Here is a 20,000-nt window from a genome sequence, read left to right as displayed (position 1 = left end):
CAGGGAAGAGAGAGCGACAATGGTTGACGGAGGAGGAGCGTCGTTGAAGTTACTGGACTCTGCTTTCAAGCCAAAGCAAGTGAAAACAGAGCGAGAATGAGCGATAGAGGAAGAGAGAGAGAGAAAAAAAAAAAGCTTCATAGAGTCTACGATATTTTGAAACATGCTATCGCTTTAGTTAATTTGTATATTAATTAAATTATTTACTCATGAAATAGTTGTTCGGGAAAACAATAATTTAGGTGTTATTATAAGATCCATATATCGCTTCTTTAAGGTTAGGACTAATTTGGTGGTTCTTTTTTCTTTTGACAATCATCCATGTACACATCTATTTCTATCTATATAGATAAAATACACCATAGGGTTAATACTACGAAAAACCCAAAACTGATACACATGTGACAAATTTACCCTAAACTAAGTTTTTTACCATCAAAAACCCCAAACTGGTATACTTGTGATAAATTTACTCTTCGTTAGTTTCCGTTAAATTTTACCTTCAAATTGCTGAGTTAAATGACACGTGGCAATGGACGAATGTACCAGTTTGGGGTTTTAACCTCCATTTGTCACAAATATACTAGTTTGTGATTTTTTTTGTATTAATCAAATTTAACGGAGCGTAAATTTATCACAAATGTACCAATTTGGAGGTTTTTGTTGTCAAAAAATTAGTTTGGAATAAATTTGTCACATGTTTACCAGTTTGCGATTTTTGGTGGTCAAAAAATTAATTTGGAATAAATTTGTTACAGATATATCAGTTTGAGGTTTTTTGTGGTATTAACCATAAACCAAAAACAATCTTCAACCTCATACTCCTGTCAAAAAATGTTGATATAGTCTAGATCTGCATAGACGAATAACAGTAATTTATTACAAAATAATTGACAAAAGGATAATTTACAAATGACATATTAAATATTTATTTCTTAAATCTTCACCATTTTACAACAACGTAAACTTTTATTATAAACTAAATGTCAATCATACTTTTGTTTCCTTCATAATTTTTTTTTTCATTTCTTCGAACACGTAAGTATATGCGTGCAATTCTATTTATAAGAAGGAGAATATATCAAAACTGTAAGCAATACTAGGGATATATAGTAAAATTATTTTCATAAAAATTGATGCATTCAACGATAAAATTAGAAGTGGACAATTGAATAAGAGAGTCGTATACAACATATATTAATAATTCCTCGTGTCACGCAATACACTAATTTTATAAATTATTTTCTTATACGTATAAAGTTTCTCAAAATTGCTTCATCAAAGTGAATGGATTTAAAATGGTAAAATCTAAAATAATATGTTAAATGGGTTCATGACTTAATGACTCTCTCTCCATTTTGTCGCCCTCACTCGATTTTGTGCTCGCTCACTCCACACTTTTACCACAGTTTGAGTATGAGTTTTTCTAGATTCTGTTAAATATAAAAGTATTCTAGCAATGTAGGTCGCGTCGAGATTTGGTTGGATATAAGTTGGGTCAAATATGAGTCACTAAATTCGTATTGCATCAAAATTAAGCAATTTGGATTGAATCATTTTCAACTCGACTCAACTCGACCTGACAACAGGTCTAGCAACGACTAAGAAAATAGTTTAGGGCGTGAATGATAATCATTATGTTTCTCTGTTTTTCGATTTTTCTATTCACAAGTTTGAAATAGAAATCCGTTTGGTAACACAATTTTATTTTTCCATTCCCACAACAAATTTTTAGCCAAGAATAAGTTTGGAACAGAAATGAGAAAGTAAAAAAAATTTACTTTTTTTATTTTTAGAACAAAAATAAAAATAACAAGTCTTCTTAGAGCTCGCCCTCGCCACCCGCGCCTGCCGCCGCTGCCCGCCCACCGTCCGCCGTCCCTCGATGTACAAATTCTACATCGACGCTATCAAACGAATTTCTATTTAGGGAATCAAAATTTTGTGTCGTTATTAAATGTTATTTTTTATTCGAAAACTCATTTAGGGAATAGAAATAGAAAATTTTACTTCTGATTAGAAATTAGGCTCGAAAAGTGAATGTTTATTTTTCGCACCCTTATTAAGAAATTGGGCTTGAAAAGTGAATGCTTATCTTTCGCACCCTTATTAAGAGCGATGGACGAGTTCGAACCCTCCTTTGCCGCCTCCCATGTGGCGGCTCAAAAAAGGAAGGAGAAGCCAAGCTACGTTCGCCCACAGGAAATGAAGCTGCCCACAACATTCGTGCGGATCACATGCTTGACGAAATTCCCATGCTTTGTTGATTTTAGTTGCACTTGCAGAGATCGATTTCGTAGAGCGCAGCGCAGGCAATAAAGAAGGAGGAGGAGGAAGAAGGAAAGAGCGAGAGAAATGGTGATCCTTTTGGTGGCCACTACCACCGACCCTGCGTCCATCAATCCCGCCAATGCCCTCTTGGCCATGCCCGGCTGGACCCCTGGTCCCTCCCTTCAGGTCATCCACGCCTCCATTGATATCGTGTTGAACAGCAGCGTTTGATCTGAGTGGTTTTTTTCTGCTTCTTGGGCCGATGTTCTGATGTTCTGTGAAATGGGTTTTGAAGGGTATAAAAAGTTTCGCCAATCAACAGGTGAGGCTGCTGCAACAGGACAAAGGCATCGTGGAAGAAGATCATCTCGACGTGCGTTGGGAAGAAGCCACCGGCGAAGTGGTGGACGAGATCATCTTCTTCAGCAAGCACACTGCCGTCTCCAATCGCCCGGCTCTCACTGTCCACCCAATTGGTAATTTTGTTCTGCTCTTCGTTTTCGAGTATCGCAGTCTGCGGACGTTAATTTTTTGCATTTGGGAGAGAGTTTTGTGATTTTGACCTCTCTTGCTGTGCGCGTGTGTTGTTGTCGTCGTTGTAGGTGTACCTCATTTGCGTGAAGGCGAAGTTCCACCGCAAGGAGGGAAGCCAGGGTGGGCCGCACCACCGAATCCGAGAATAGGGCCCTGGCTGAGATTGTTGAAGAAGATTGCTCAGTCCTATAATTTGGTTCCTGAGTTTGAGGTGCGTTCTTGTTTCTAGGGGTCCCTTTATGATGTCTTGTTCGGCAATATGTTGGGTCTATTTCGTGGCATGTCATTGCATTGTAAGAGATGGTTCTGGATATGGTTATTGATGTTTGTTTGTTTTCATGGATTATGAGTAGATTACCTTGGAGGGCACTCATCATGGACCGGTGACCGACAAGCAGGCAATGTTTGTGGAGATTGGTATATCCAACTCTCTTTTTATTTCATTCTCCGATTGTATCGTTCAAACTAGATCATCGTTGTCCCTGTTGCTGATTATTTGCTTTAGTGTTATTTCAATCCACATTGGAAGCCTATGGGAATGATTCGATTGAGTTCCTCGAATATGGAAAGAACAGCATTTTTCTCATATTTCAATTTCCACGTGATGAACACTGGTTATGTCCTGTTAACTGAAGACGGTTGTACTTTCACCGTCTACACTTTTCATGTATTTGCCTTTGGTCATCTGTCAATTAATGACTTGCCATCATGTATAAAACCTTCTCTGTCAAAGTTACTGAGATTTAAGTAAAATGAAATCTTTTTGTACCATCCCATTCCATAATGAATTAAGTTTAATAGTGCGAAAGTATCTAATGTGCAAAAGCTTGTCGTTCATATGACTGCTATATCATTGTAGAGTTGCCCCTCCCCTAAAAGATGATCTGATTGTGTTTTCGGAAGTCTAGTTTCTCTGAACTGTCCTATTCCATATGACAACACTATCCATTTGATTTCCACGTCATATCAAGCAACCAAGCTTACGGCAAATAGCTCCTTTCTTTTTTGGGGTACAAATAGCTGTAATTACTTGACAGTATGTATGTTCTTTCTGCTTTCCTTTAACTAATTCTTTTTGTAGATTGCCTTGCAAATGCTCATTGAATCTTATGGTCGAGTTTAGCTTAGAATGTGGACTTTGTAGTCTGTGTGCTGCGCTCTTTCGTTGCCTATAAGATTGTGTACTTAGCTGTGAGAAATAGATATGATCCACAGTGGTGTTTTTGTGCTTGATTTAGGGAGTACCGAAGAATACTGGAAGAGGCTGGATGCTGCTAAAGTCGTTGCTCAAGTTGAGTTCACAGCTTTTTATGTATAGAGTACTCTTGAGTGGCATGTCCCTGCTTTTAATTTGCCTCTTGTAGTGTTTAGTTTGCACATTCCGGTATGTCATTTGCAGTTATCAAGGTGGATATGGTGCAATAGTGGTTTGACTGTATGCAACATGGATTTTTCTTTTCTAGAGTAAATCATGACGACAAGCGCCTTCATCATACTGATGTTATACTAACTGATATATTGTCTGCGGATCTGTATGAACAATCCTATGACAACCCCTCCTTTCGTAACTCTCTCACAGAATTAGTTCTTGGTGAGGCGAAATTCTGTGTTGATCGAATAGCACTGGACAAACAATCGGTACATCATTTCAAACTTTAGGAAGAATAAGTGTACACTGGGGTATCCGGGGTGTTATTATTCATTCCTTCTGTAGTTGTGTAAAAGTACTGATCTTCTTGCCCCTGAATATCAGAGCAAAAAAATATCACTGGCTCCTGAGTTCATGGGGACTTTAATTTACTTAAAATGAACTTCTTTTCACAGGATAACTTTCCTGTAAAACTTCTAGGTCACCTCTTTTAAATGTTTGAAAAGGACATATATTTTATACCGTGTGATGAGATGGCAGTCTGGAATCTGATCCTTTTTTTAGATTTTTTTTTTAATTCTTTAGTCTGACATATCACTTGTTCCGGTGAAGTTGGTTTGGGAAGGTCTTGGGCTTGGAGGAGAGCCTGCAGTTGGGAACTGGAGCAGGTATTCACTCATGCTTTAACTGACATTATAAGAAATTACCCTTTCTTTGGCAATATTATTTCTAGGCTATTTGTATGACTTTGTGACTGAATTCAACACTCTGTAGATGTGTTTTTTCCCCTTCCAAAGACTATTGGGGAAGCAGTATAACTTCTGTGTTTCTTTACAAAAGATATTCACCTTCGTCGTAGATGTGAAATGCTGAGTACAGGAAACTGAGACAGCACAAGTGCTCGTGACTGTAAATATTAGTCCTTTCTTGCTCTGGACCATGGAATTATATATTTGCCTCTGATGCTGTCTCAGGGATGTTGCTAAGAAAAAAGTCTTGCTTGGGATAGGTGGCGGACATTACGCGCCTCGGCATATGGACATTGTCCAGTAAGACGTCTTTTAACTTTTTAATCCTCCTTAATGCTACAATCTCATGTCTTTTCGTGTGGTTGATATCCATGAATATGCTACCTGTTCTGATTAGAGTTATAGACAGAAGAAACATAACGACCTTTTCAAGTTGGAACATCAAGTTTATTAGGTGCTCGAAGTTACATAGCATTTTCACGATAATTTCAGGAAAGATGATGTGTGGGTTGGGCACCTGCTTTCCGGATATTGCTTACCCATGGAAGATCCTAGCCAGTCAAAAGCAGAAGCTAATAGGGCAGTTATCGGGGCTGCCTGGAAGCAAGCGATCGAAGTGGCATTCAAGACTACAAAGTCGGCTTTCCCCGGTGGCGACATTATGGCGCACCTTGATCATAAGTAAGTCATCCAAACAGACATACAAGTCAAAGTTCAAACAGCCTATTTTTCAGCTTCCTAATGTGCGCAGATTAAGCGATATAGCTAGGGGGCACAGAGCATCAGGCTATTTTAAAAGCATTGACCTATACACCAAAATCCTGAAAGGATTAAAGCGATAGACTTAGTTCTAGCAAAGCTCTGGTAACATTCAAGCCGTGAGTTGACCATTGCTTATAATATTGTCTGCAGGAGTTTCAAGAGCTGGCAGAAAAATGCGATCACGGCATTCTTAGCTGAACAGAACATCAAAATTGGCAGGCCAAATGACTTCTTGTAATTTGAAATTTTGAATTATTATCTCGGTGTCTCGTTGGACGTCCATGCCTTAGTAAGCCTCTTGACTCTTGAGAACTCTGTAGAATGCTCCGAATTCTAGAAGATAGAATTTATTTACAATTTACAGATCTTAGCTCCAGAAACTTTCACCGGATGCTGATTTAACCCGAGTGAATTTTTGTAAGGGGTAAAAATAGGACTCGCTATTGTCGAAATAATGAAAGCATTGCGCTGTTGCCGACAATTTTGTGCAATTTTTGCTTGTTTTGCATAAGAAAGAATTCTGGAAGTTCTGATATTACTTTAGTTTTATGAAGTTGTGTTCTGTTCTGTCCTAACTAAACAAATTCTCATGTTCGTCGAGACGGACTGATGAGGCGAAACAAATGTCCGAAAAATGGGAATGAAAAGGCCAAGTTGACCAAGGCAAACGTGCAAGTGCAGGCCCGAATCATGCCAGCCCAAAATTCGTTATTGGCAGCTTTTAAGTTTTTAATTATTATAAAATGTGCAAAAAAAAATATATCACATCGATCAATCCTAAACTTATCGGATGCCAATTCAGTTCCGATACAATTTTGGGTGTACGGAAATTTCTAATGTTAGTAAGTACGCGGAAGGAGTCCACTAAGCTGTTCGTGAGTAAGCATGAGTATCGAGGACGGGGACCTAAAATAAAACGATTACTTTTGGATATCATCGTCTTTGACTCCATTATTTTGCCCCTAACTTCATTGAATAAAAAACATGGGCTTACCTAATTATGCGGAAGAACAATTCGCGATGTACCCCGTCTAACATTTAATATTGAAAAGATAAAGTAATAGATTGATTTCAGCCTCGGAGCACCATGCCGAACCCCTCTACCATTTCCTTCTGTTCCAATCATCTTCCTCAGAAATGTGGTTTAGTATCATATTCGACAGACTAGACATTTTTCACTAGCTGGCCAATAGGGTATTTTCACTACTTTTGCCGGTTAATGGGTGGACATGGCGTAGCGTCTTTACTAGATATTTCTTTTGAACATTTTCAGAAGTTCTTAGATGCACACCGCTTTGCCAAGGGTTTGCGTTTTTCTCTGCTTTGCCTTCACTAATTTTTTCTTTTCAGGGCTGACTGCGGAGAGTACCGCTGATAGAAGGAATCAAGATAAGGGGATCTTTTCGGACGTTTGGCATGGCAGAATTGAACGAAAAACGATTCAAGAATGAAATCTCATGGGAATTGTCCATATCCCGTTCATCCTTCGGAACTATATCACATCCCGGATATGATGAAATAGGATGAATTGAGACGTTATCTTGTAAATATGTAATTATCTTGAACAGGGCGGTCTCATCCATAGTGATTCCAATGCCTTTGGTATGCTTTACTTCTTTATGAGTGTCCCGGTGCCGTTGGCTTGTTCAAGCTATGGATCGACTATAGAAAATGAGTGTGAAAGCTAGATACTTTGTTGGGATAAAGTGCACCGAAAGTCTTAAATATCTTGACACGAAAGTGCAACTGAATCCTAAACCTTGCAAAAAGTGAAATTAAGTCCTAAAAACTTGTAAAATTTATCCAATCGAGTCCATCCATTAACTCCGTCCAACTTGGCTGACGGAAAATGCAAATACGACTTTTTTTTTATAATTTTCTCTATCCTACGTAGCAATGATGTAGCTAAAATAACGTCATTTCGATTCAAATCTATTTTTTTGATATAATTTTTATTTAATTTTAATTAAAAATAAGCTATATATATAAATAGGGGGGCTTTGAAACCAAACCCTCGCCGCTGGCACCCCACCATCGCTGAGAAGGGTCAGCGAGGATGGGGATGGCCAGTAGGGTCGTCGAGCCTCAACCAATGACTAACAAGCCTCACCAACCGTAGACAAGGGCTTAGATGTGACACCCCAGAACGTCACGCGCAACACGTATCTCTTGTTATTATTACTTATATTATTCTTTAAGTATGTGGAGGCATAATCAAACATGCAAACATCCCTTACAAGAAAAACGAGTTTAGTCAATGCACATATGCCTCTTTAATTATATTAAACATCAGTTTTACAAATTTACTATATCATCCAAATAAATACAAAATACAAAAGTTCTGGAAAAGGTCGGGATCACCTATCTCCAACACTACTCCTATGCCCCAAAGGACTGCCTATATAAAGGTCAAGATCAGCGCTATGGGTCGACGACCTTGCCCATCAACAGGTTATCGTCACCATCGAAACCCCTCAACGGGCCAACCAACTCACAAGCGAGGTTCAACTACCAAGCAACAAACCAATGGGGAATCCACTCCATGAACCCCACGTCAACCCATACAGGAGAAGAACATTTAGTATATACAGTATCCGATTCAGGTATAAGCACACTTTCATAAACATGCATGGGAGCTCCATAAAGCATTGGGGGTGGATGATCCATCCTACACATCTGAAAAATAAAGGAGTGAGTCGAAGTTCCGTAAATGAAATCTGTAGGTTTAAGTTAGAGGATCACCTTACCACTCAACTCAGTACAAAATAACATGAATGCATAACAAACTAGCATGTATGCCAAGTGCATGAATAAATGTTTTACCTTTCCTATTTTGATACGCTAAAGTAATATAATAACAACATTGCATCATATGGCAAAACATATTTTGATGCATGGTAACCACCAATTAGTTCATTCAATGGCATGAGTGCTTATATGCATTTATATATGCACATACACATGCATTAGGTTTGTTAATTCTCCTCCCGAACACTCCCAGGGCATCCTGACGTACGGGGTATCTCAACTCTCGAGGCATCCAAACACACGGGGTATCGTCACCATTAATATGTATAGCTAGCGGAAACATATTATTCTCATGCAAGTCATAATAATAAATAATAACATGTATTTCAACACATGTATCTTCCTTCTTATTTCATCACACATTCATAACACAATGAAATCTATTAGTCAAACCACCACTTGAGAAACATGTGGTCATACTCAAAAGTGGATATAAGTAGCAAGTGGTGATGATAAAGATGAATATGAGCAGTAGTAGGTAATATTCGGCAAGTGAATATACTCAATAAGTAAGTATACTCAAACAAGTATATATGCTCAGGCAAGCGGTATACTCAGTAAGTGATTATATGATTATAGTTAGGAAATGGATATATCCAGTGTGATGCCCCAGAACGTTACGTGCGACATGTGTAATTACCGCTTATAATTCATAAATATAATAACGCATGCAAAAGCTCAATAAAATTTCTCCAACAAAATCTTGTACAAGAAAATCGCACGAGTTAAACATGGATATTATCTTTATTTATATTAAATATCAGTTTTACAATTTTACTACATCATCCAAGCAAAATATAAAACAACAAAGTCCTAGGAAGAAGGTCGGGTCAACTCCCACCACTACTCTCATATTAACCTAAAAGCGAACCATCATCCAATTCAGGAGTTGATGGCTTCAGACATCATCATGTCCCCTTCATTGTCATGTTCGGGGGATCATCCTACAAACTGAAAAATAAAGGAATAAGTCGAAACCTAGCAAACGAAATCTCTAGTTTTAAGTTAGAAGAATCATCTTACCACTTAACCCGGTGTCAACAAACAACAACTGCATCACAAAATCAATAACATTTCATAAAATTATTCACTCAAATGCAAACAAATGACATATTGTTTCATGATGCATAGATGCCACATAATAAATTACCAATACATACATGTGAAATCATATTTGTCTTTAGCTAGGGCCATATAAATTCACAAGGCATCTCGACTAATGAGGTATCGTCACCACCAATTCATGAGGGACGGAATCATTCATAGCCTTTGCCATGCCTTAGCCCATTCATTACAGGTGTCATTTACATTAGCGAGGATAAATACACCAGTGTACATCCGCATGATAATGACTTTTTCTTAGCACCATACCACGACTATAAAAGTCATGTCATACCATGGTTATAAAAACCATGCCATACCTTGGCTACAAAAGCCAAGTCATTCCATGACTACGTGAGTCATGTCATAATATGATTTCATGTCATCTCAATCTTGTAGAGAACCGTTATAAATGATAGAACATATAGCTAACTCCAGAGTCTTATCCACATACTCATACAAGAGAATTCACTCGGTGGCAAATAAGCCATGGTAAAGGTCTTAATCAAATCATTAGCATGCAATTCATAACAATCGCCATATTCATGACAATAATCTGTTATTTCTCATGCAAATAATGATAAACAATCAATTACATGCACTTCCATACATATACACTTCTTTCCTTCTTATTTGGTCACACATTTATCAACATAATGAAGTACATTAGTCACTCAATCACATAAAGAAACATGGGGTTGTACTCAATAAATGATATACTCATAAGATAAGTGAATACCTTCAGATTCAGAAATTAAATATACTTGGGTTCATAATATAAATATATTCAGATTTAGAAAGTAAAATCTACTCAGGGTCAAAAGTAAGTATATTCAGATTTAGAAAGTAAAATCCACTTGGATTCAAAAGTAAGTATGTTCAAATTTAGAAAGTAAAATCTATTCGGGTTCAGAAGTAAGTATATTCAGATTCAGAAAGTAAAATCTACTCAGGCTCAGAAGTAAGTATCTTCAGATTCAAAAAGTAAAATCTACTCGGGTTCATAAGTAAATATATTCATATTTAGAGAGTGAAATCTACTCGTGTTCAAAATGAAATATATCCAGATTCAAAAAGTAAAATCTACTCAATTTCAAGAGTAAATCTACTCAAGTTCAGATTTATCATTTTCACTTACCAAATATATAACACTTTAAGAAAGCCAATCACACTTTAAACATGTACAAAACTAGCAAAACGAATCCAACAATCGCCATATCCACAATATCATAGCACATCAAAATGGCATATCTCAACCAACCAAGCTTAAAAGTGTTTAGTAGATTGAACTAACTTCACATTTAGAGTTTTCATTTACCTCTTAAATAAAATCTTGAACAATCGAATGCCCTAACCACCTTCTAACTCGTGAAAAATAGAACCGAAAGAAGAATCTGCTTCTGAGAATGGAAAATAGAGTGATATAGCTGGGTAGACTTTGAGTCTAAATTACCAAGATTAAAATGATGACCATGGGTAATTATTAGATGGAAGGTTGCGTGTAACTCACGTGTGGCCATGTCTCACTTAGTTGATGGCCAAATGGGAGAGGAATTTGATGACTAATGCCTTATGGTGATGACACTTAGTCTCTAGGTGTCAAGTTAGCATGAGGTCTCACTTTGAAAGAGACACATGGCTTTGCATGTATCCTTAGAAGGGCATGTGAGCATTATGAGTCATAATTAACATTAAGACCTAAATCTGAAAGAACACATGGTCTTACATGCATTATTAAAAGAACAAGGGCTTATGGTTAGGTGTCAAATTAATGCAAGAGGTTGAGTTTAAGAGTGGCATGTGGCCATGCATGTAGTCTCCAAATGCCATGTGAGTTTTAGGTGTCTTAAGAGAAGTTTTTGTAAGAAATCATAATGAAAATAGAATTTCATCTCCCTTTAACACCATATTGTAAATAATAAATTATTATCACTAATTATCTAACATTTAAACCAATAATATCACCCATACTAAGACGACGGTAAGTTAATTAGCACCGCTCTACTATCCATGTATACATCGATGTTTATAAATTTTAAATTTTCAATACGTCGGATTCGGAATGATTACGTTCACGTAAATCATCCTCCACGTTCTCCGTACTTAACGGTCCACTAAGTTTTTATGTGTCAACCCCAATTATTAACTACAAAATATTTAGCTTTATAACCTAAGCATTATTATTAGACGCCGAAAATTCTAATGTTACATAAATATTATTATGAAAAATCAGGATGTCACACTCAGATAAATGAATATACTCGGTAAGTGAATATAATCATGAAATGGATATACTTAGACAAGTGAATATACTCAGGCAAATAAATAAACTTAGGAAGTGGATATACTCGGGGAAGTGAATATGAGCAATAAGTGGTCATATTGAAAAAGTGGAAATGATCGGCAGATATAAGGTAAATATAATCAGCAGGTGAGCATGCCCGGTAAGAGTCAACATTACCAAAAATAACACTTTCAAGCCTAATTTCATCATTTTCACATTCAACATGTTACCACACCTCAAGAAAATCCATTAAACACATCTTAACATGTAAGAACTCATAAGTGCAAATCAAATCATCACAAAATCTCAACATACCACTATTTAATATGCTCACACTTATCATCAAATTTTACTAAAACTAAAATTTACACACATCAATCACTCAAGTTCAAAATACTAAGTAGATCGTCCTGACTTAACTCCAGTTTTCACTTACCTCGAACGAGACTTTGCATGTACATGTGCCAAAGTTTTATTTAATCTATGGCTAAGTGGAAGAAGGGTTGATGGGCAAAAGGACATTATAAGTGCCATAACATGTGTACGGAGATCACTTTGGTGCCATAACTTTTTTTCGGATCACTTTGGTACCAAGTCGGAGGAAAAACGATCACTTAAGTGTCATAAGTTTTTTTTGGATCACTTCAGTGATAAAATTTTTTAAAAACGATCACTTAAGTGCTAAAATTTTTTAAAAACGATCATTTAAGTGCTAAAATTTTTGAAAAACGATCACTTAAGTGCCAATCTCCGGCGAGCCACGTCAGCTTCAGAAATTAATAAAAAAAATGCCACGTCGGATTTCCGGCGAAAAATTGTGTACGGCACCGGAGTTGGTACTTAAGTGATCGTTTTTCAAAATTTTTAGCACTTAAGTGATCGTTTTTCAAAAATTTTAGCACTAAAGTGATCCAAAAAAAACTTATGGCACCAAAGTGAGCGCCGTACACAAGTTATGGCACTTGTAGTGTTCTTTTGCCAGGGTTGATGACTAATGCTTATGCTAATGATGGCTTAATTTAGGTGTCAAGAGTAACATATGTGTCTCAATTTGCAATAGGCCTAACATGCAACTCTTAAAATGAGGAGTGATTAATATGTGGCTTAATATAAATAGCAAGAGGGTGATCATGATGAGAAAAAACCCTTCACTTCGGCCAAGTGGGTGGGTCATTTCTTAGTTTAAGTAAATCATTATTAATATTAATTAAATAAGTTTAAATTAGATAATATGATCCATTTCAATGTGGATATTTTGTCAAAACACCAAGATATCTAGAAAATTAATATGTGAAAAAGAAAACTAGTGTTCGTTCTAAATATTGATAAATTCAAAAATATTTTGAATATACTAAATTTATTGATAAAGAATACCGGATGCTAGGAAAATTTCGATTTTGTAAATCTAAAACTCGATAATCATTTAAACATATCTTTCGAAGAATATCGATCCCCATCAACAATTATGACGACGGTAAATTAATTACCGTTAGTCTACACCATCAACTTATACGTTAACATTTATTAATTTAATTTCAACACTTCGAACTTGGGATGATTACAGTCACAAAAATCATCCCCCGCATTTTCATACCTCGTAAGATTAACGACTCAATTAAGATTTCTACGTGTCAATCAGAATTATAAGTTAAATGATACTTAGATTTATAACTTATATATTATTATTGGTTACGGAAAATTCCAAATGTCACACTAGGTCCTCACCCAGGTCGCAGTCCTCCCCCAGATCGAGCGAGGATCACCGATCCTCCCCCAAATCCGGCTAAGGCCCTCCATTGGCAATCGACCACCTCCAATGGCTGTCCTCGGCCATATCGGTGAGGGATGCAACCTGCGATGGCCCAAGCCCTCGCTTGCGATTGGTGACGCTTACCGACCACTAACAAGGTCCACTGACCCTCGCCAACCCTTTCCCGTGATGGCAGGGCGGCAACGGCAAGGAGCATGGTTTCAAAACCTCCTCTAATGGCACCTTTGGCCATCGCCGGCCATCCCTCACTATCGTCGGCCCTTCCCAACTATGGTGGGGCGGCAACAGTGCCCTCACCGCCCGATTTCAAACCCCCTCATCTTCTTTTAAATAAATTTAGCTTATAATTAAGTTCATTTGAATAAAATTTATATTAAAAGTTAAATTTAGACCAAAACGACGTCGTTTTAGTAAAATCATTGCCACGTAGATTAAAAAAATAATAGAACAAAGTCACGTATGTATTTTTCGTCAACCAAGTTAGACGAAGTTAACGAAAAGATTCGATTGCAACATTTTGATAGATTTTGTGCCTTAATTGCACTTTTTACAAGTTTTAAAACTAAATTGCACTTTCGTAACAAGTTTTAAAACTTCCAATGTACTTAACCCTACTCTTTTTAATACTTCTTGCTTGCTAGAAGCTACAGCATCCCGTCGGTCCTATCCAAAAGCGTGAGTTGAAGTCTGGCTATCTTAATTGACTCTATGTCTTGCCTTCCTCCCGGCTCGGTAACACTATTCCGGAAATCTCTTATTTTGTTGGTTGGTCTCTCTCTATCTCTATCTCTCGACTTTCCGATTAGCAGATAAATTAATACCAATTTGATGGTTGGTGGCTTGACTTTGGCCGTCAATTCATCTATCCATTCACATATCGAATCAGATTCATTGAAAGATATTATATGTTTGTCAAATATGCTAATTTAACTATTGGAGTTTGCCCCAGTAGCCACCCTTCCTACTTGAGAATGAGGAGGTGGGGAGTTTGATTTCTCACCTTCTCAGGAGGGCAAGGGGTTCCTAGGGGGGCTAGAAGTGGTGAGGTTTAATTTTAGATGTGGCTTTTAACTCTCACACTCTACAAGGAGGCAAGGCAAAAGACTGAAATTGAGTTGAGAGTTAGAGTAGAACAGACAAAAAAAATATATGCTAATTCAAATTTGTATCGATATACATAATTCAAAAATAATAAAATATTATTAAAAATTATTCACATCAATGTCAACCCGTGCTACGTAGGACGTCTGGTGTTTATAACAGCGATTTTCAGTTAAAATTGATCAGATAACCTTAATTGACAAAATGTAAAAATATTTAAAATTTAATTGGCACAATTAAAAATTTTATCAACGAATTGAGTGTACCGACGAAGAAAACGAAGAGACGTTGAGAGCAAGAGTGAGAGAGTAACGAAGGACAGGGAAAGAATTTGAAAAGTGGACCCACTCAGACACTTGGCAGGCAATGAATGGAGGGAGTGACGCACGGGCAAGACCCCTCCGGGTCCCCCACCTAATATTTGTTCAGGAGAAGAAGCTGCAGTCGCCGACTGAAAGTGAAGCTGCCCACAACGTTTGGCGGATCGCTTGCTTGACGAAATTCCCATGCTTCATTGATTTTCGTTGCACTTGCGGAGATCGAATTTCGTCGAGCACAGCGCAGGCAATAAAGAAGGAGAAGAAAAGAAGAAGAAGAAGGAATAAGGAAAGAGCGAGAGAGATGGTGATCCTTTTGGTGGCCACTACCACCGACCCTGCGTCCATCAATCCCGCCAATGCCCTCTTGGCCATGCCCGGCTGGACCCCTGGTCCCTCCCTTCAGGTCATCCACGCCTCCATTGATATCGTGTTGAACAGCAGCGTTTGATCTGAGTGGTTTTTTTCTTCTTCTTGGGCCGATGTTCTGATGTTCTGTGAAATGGGTTTTGAAGGGTATAAAAAGTTTCGCCAATCAACAAGTGAGGCTGCTGCAACAGGACAAAGGCATCGTGGAAGAAGATCATCTCGACGTGCGTTGGGAAGAAGCCACCGGCGAAGTGGTGGACGAGATCATCTTCTTCAGCAAGCACACTGCCGTCTCCAATCGCCCGGCTCTCACTGTCCACCCAATCGGTAATTTTGTTCTGCTCTTCGTTTTCGAGTATCGCAGTCGGCGGACGTTAATTTTTTGCATTTGGGAGAGAGTTTTGTGATTTTGACCTCTCTTGCTGTGTGCGTGTGTTGTTGTTGTCGTTGTAGGTGTACCTCATTTGCGTGAAGGCGAAGTTCCACCGCAAGGAGGGAAGCCAGGGTGGGCCGCACCACCGAATCCGAGAATAGGGCCCTGGCTGAGATTGTTGAAGAAGATTGCTCAGTCCTATAATTTGGTTCCTGAGTTTGAGGTACGTTCTTGTTTCTGGGGGTCCTTTTATGATGTTTTGTTCGTCGATATGTTGGGTCTATTTCGTGGCATGTCGTTGCATTGTAAGAGATGGTTCTGGATATGGTTATTGATGTTTGTTTGTTTTCACGGATTATGAGTAGATTACCTTGGAGGGCACTCATCATGGACCGGTGACCGACAAGCTGGCGATGTTTGTGGAGATTGGTATATCCAACTCTCTTTTTATTTCATTCTCCGATTGTATTGTTCAAACTAGATCATCGTTGTCCCTGTTGCTGATTATTTGCTTTAGTGTTATTTCAATCCACATTGGAAGCCTATGGGAATGATTCGATTGAGTTCCTCCAATATGGAAAGAACAGCATTTTTCTCATATTTCAATTTCCACGTGATGAACACTGGTTATGTCCTGTTAACTGAAGACGGTTGTACTTTCACCGTCTACACTTTTCATGTATTTGCCTTTGGTCATCTGTCAATTAATGACTTGCCATCATGTATAAAACCTTCTCTGTCAAAGTTACTGAGATTTAAGTAAAATGAAATCTTTTTGTACCATCCCATTCCATAATGAATTAAGTTTAATAGTGCGAAAGTATCTAACGTGCAAAAGCTTGTCGTTCATATGACTGCTATATCATTGTAGAGTTGCCCCTCCCCTAAAAGATGATCTGATTGTGTTTTCGGAAGTCTAGTTTCTCTGAACTGTCCTATTCCATATGACAACACTATCCATTTGATTTCCACGTCATATCAAGCAACCAAGCTTACGGCAAATAGCTCCTTTCTTTTTTGGGGAACAAATAGCTGTAATTACTTGACAGTATGTATGTTCTTTCTGCTTTCCTTTAACTAATTCTTTTTGTAGATTGCCTTGCAAATGCTCATGGAATCTTGTGGTCGAGTTTAGCTTAGAATGTGGACTTTGTAGTCTGTGTGCTGCGCTCTTTCGTTGCCTATAAGATTGTGTACTTAGCTGTGAGAAATAGATATGATCCACAGTGGTGTTTTTGTGCTTGATTTAGGGAGTACCGAAGAATACTGGAAGAGGCTGGATGCTGCTAAAGTCGTTGCTCAAGTTGAGTTCACAGCTTTTTATGTATAGAGTACTCTTGAGTGGCATGTCCCTGCTTTTAATTTGCCTCTTGTAGTGTTTCGTTTGCACATTCCCGTATGTCATTGCAGTTATCAAGGTGGATATGGTGCAATAGTGGTTTGACTGTATGCAAGATGGATTTTTCTTTTCTAGAGTAAATCATGACGACAAGCGCCTTCATCATACTGAAGTTATACTAAATGAAATATTGGCTGCGGATCTGTATGAACAATCCTATGACAACCCTTCCTTTCGTAACTCTCTCACAGAATTAGTTCTTCTTGGTGAGGCGAAATTCTGTGTTGATCGTATAGCACTGGACAAACAATCGGTACATCATTTCAAACTTTAGGAAGAATAAGTGTACACTGGGGTATCGGGGGTGTTATTATTCATTCCTTCTGTAGTTGTGTAAAAGTACTGATCTTCTTGCCCCTGAATATCAGAGCAAAAAACTATCACTGGCTCCTGAGTTCATGGGGACTTTAATTTACTTAAAATGAACTTCTTTTCACAGGATAACTTTCCTGTAAAACTTCTAGGTCACCTCTTTTAAATGTTTGAAAATATTTTTTACCGTGTGATGAGATGGCAGTCTGGAATCTGATCCTTTTTTTAGATTTTTTTTTTTAATTCTTTAGTCTGACATATCACTTGTTCCGGTGAAGTTGGTTTGGGAAGGTCTTGGGCTTGGAGGAGAGCCTGCAGTTGGGAACTGGAGCAGGTATTCACTCATGCTTTAACTGACGTTATAAGAAATTACCCTTTCTTTGGCAATATCATTTCTAGGCTATTTGTATGACTTTGTGACTGAATTCAACACTCTGTAGATGTGTTTTTTCCCCTTCCAAAGACTATTGGGGAAGCAGTATAACTTCTGTGTTTCTTTACAAAAGATATTCACCTTCGTCGTAGATGTGAAATGCTTAGTACAGGAAACTGAGACAGCACAAGTGCTCGTGACTGTAAATATTAGTCCTTTCTTGCTCTGGACCATGGAATTATATATTTGCCTCTGATGCTGTCTCAGGGATGTTGCTAAGAAAAAAGTCTTGCTTGGGATAGGTGGCGGACATTACGCGCCTCGGCATATGGACATTGTCCAGTAAGACGTCTTTTAACTTTTTTATCCTCCTTAATGCTACAATCTCATGTCTTTTCGTGTGGTTGATATCCATGAATATGCTACCTGTTCTGATTAGAGTTATAGACAGAAGAAAGATAACGATCTTTTCAAGTTGGAACATCAAGTTTATTAGGTGCTCGAAGTTACATAGCATTTTCACGATAATTTCAGGAAAGATGATGTGTGGGTCGGGCACCTGCTTTCCGGATATTGCTTACCCATGGAAGATCCTAGCCAGTCAAAAGCAGAAGCTAATAGGGCAGTTATCGGGGGGGCCTGGAAGCAAGCGATCGAAGTGGCATTCAAGACTACAAAGTCGGCTTTCCCCGGTGGCGACATTATGGCGCACCTTGATCATAAGTAAGTCATCCAAACAGACATACAAGTCAAAGTTCAAACAGCCTATTTTTCAGCTTCCTAATGTGCGCAGATTAAGCGATATAGCTAGGGGGCACAGAGCATCAGGCTATTTTAAAAGCATTGACCTATACACCAAAATCCTGAAAGGATTAAAGCGATAGACTTAGTTCTAGCAAAGCTCTGGTAACATTCAAGCCGTGAGTTGACCATTGCTTATAATATTGTCTGCAGGAGTTTCAAGAGCTGGCAGAAAAATGCGATCACGGCATTCTTAGCTGAACAGAACATCAAAATTGGCAGGCCAAATCACTTCTTGTAATTTGAAATTTTGAATTATTATCTCGGTGTCTCGCTGGACGTCCATGCCTTAGTAAGCCTCTTGACTCTTGAGAACTCGGTAGAATGCTCCGAGTTCTAGAAGATAGAATTTATTTACAATTTACAGATCTTAGCTCCAGAAACTTTCACCGGATGCTGATTTAACCCGAGTGAATTTTTGTAAGGGGTAAAAATAGGACTCGCTATTGTCGAAATAATGAAAGCATTGCGCTGTTGCCGACAATTTTGTGCAATTTTTGCTTGTTTTGCATAAGAAAGAATTCTGGAAGTTCTGATATTACTTTAGTTTTATGAAGTTGTGTTCTGTTCTGTCCTAACTAAACAAATTCTCATGTTCGTCGAGACGGACTGATGAGGCGAAACAAATGTCCGAAAAAAGGGAATGAAAAGGCCAAGTTGACCAAGGCAAACGTGCAAGTGCAGGCCCGAATCATGCCAGCCCAAAATTCGTTATTGGCAGCTTTTAAGTTTTTAATTATTATAAAATGTGCAAAAAAAAAAAATATCACATCGGTCAATCCTAAACTTATCGGATGCCAATTCAGTTCCGATACAATTTTGGGTGTACGGAAATTTCTAATGTTAGTAAGTACGAGGAAGGAGTCGACTAAGCTGTTCGTGAGTAAGCATGAGTATCGAGGACGGGGACCTAAAATAAAATGATTACTTTTGGATATCATCGTCTTTGACTCCATTATTTTGCCCCTAACTTCATTGAATAAAAAAGATGGGCTTACCTAATTATGTGGAAGAACAATTCACGATGTACCCCGTCTAACATTTAATATTGAAAAGATAAAGTAATAGATTGATTTCAGCCTCGGAGCACCATGCCGAACCCCTCTACCATTTCCTTCTGTTCCAATCATCTTCCTCGGAAATGTGGTTTAGTATCATATTCGACAGACTAGACATTTTTCACTAGCTGGCCAATAGGGTATTTTCACTACTTTTGCCGGTTAATGGGTGGACAGGGCGTAGCGTCTTTACTAGATATTTCTTTTGAACATTTTCAGAAGTTCTTAGATGCACACCGCTTTGCCAA

At 38.1% G+C, this 20,000-nt stretch overlaps 2 protein-coding genes across 2 annotated transcripts; both read left to right on the top strand.

Moving 5' to 3' along the window:
• The first annotated feature begins 2,127 nt into the window (after nt 1-2,127).
• LOC115664368 (D-aminoacyl-tRNA deacylase-like) lies at nt 2,128-6,176 on the top strand. The gene is made up of 9 exons (XM_056310298.1): nt 2,128-2,457; nt 2,567-2,747; nt 2,874-3,016; nt 3,159-3,222; nt 4,044-4,096; nt 4,787-4,842; nt 5,149-5,223; nt 5,416-5,604; nt 5,836-6,176. Exons 1-9 carry the CDS (start codon nt 2,356-2,358, stop codon nt 5,921-5,923), a joined length of 951 nt encoding a protein of 316 aa, XP_056166273.1. The 5' UTR covers nt 2,128-2,355; the 3' UTR covers nt 5,924-6,176.
• Nucleotides 6,177-15,312: 9,136 nt separating this feature from the next.
• Nucleotides 15,313-19,178, top strand: LOC115664366 (D-aminoacyl-tRNA deacylase-like). The gene is made up of 9 exons (XM_030586304.2): nt 15,313-15,473; nt 15,583-15,763; nt 15,890-16,032; nt 16,175-16,238; nt 17,060-17,112; nt 17,799-17,854; nt 18,161-18,235; nt 18,428-18,616; nt 18,848-19,178. The coding sequence occupies exons 1-9, from the start codon at nt 15,372-15,374 to the stop codon at nt 18,933-18,935; spliced, it is 951 nt and encodes a 316-aa protein (XP_030442164.2). The 5' UTR covers nt 15,313-15,371; the 3' UTR covers nt 18,936-19,178.
• Nucleotides 19,179-20,000: the final 822 nt, after the last annotated feature.

This window comes from Syzygium oleosum, unplaced genomic scaffold (assembly GCF_021117445.2).
Source record: "Syzygium oleosum isolate NSW1041296 unplaced genomic scaffold, Sole_v2.1 Sole_v2.03, whole genome shotgun sequence".
Taxonomy (NCBI): domain Eukaryota; kingdom Viridiplantae; phylum Streptophyta; class Magnoliopsida; order Myrtales; family Myrtaceae; genus Syzygium; species Syzygium oleosum.
This window is presented reverse-complemented; position numbering and strand designations above follow the sequence as displayed.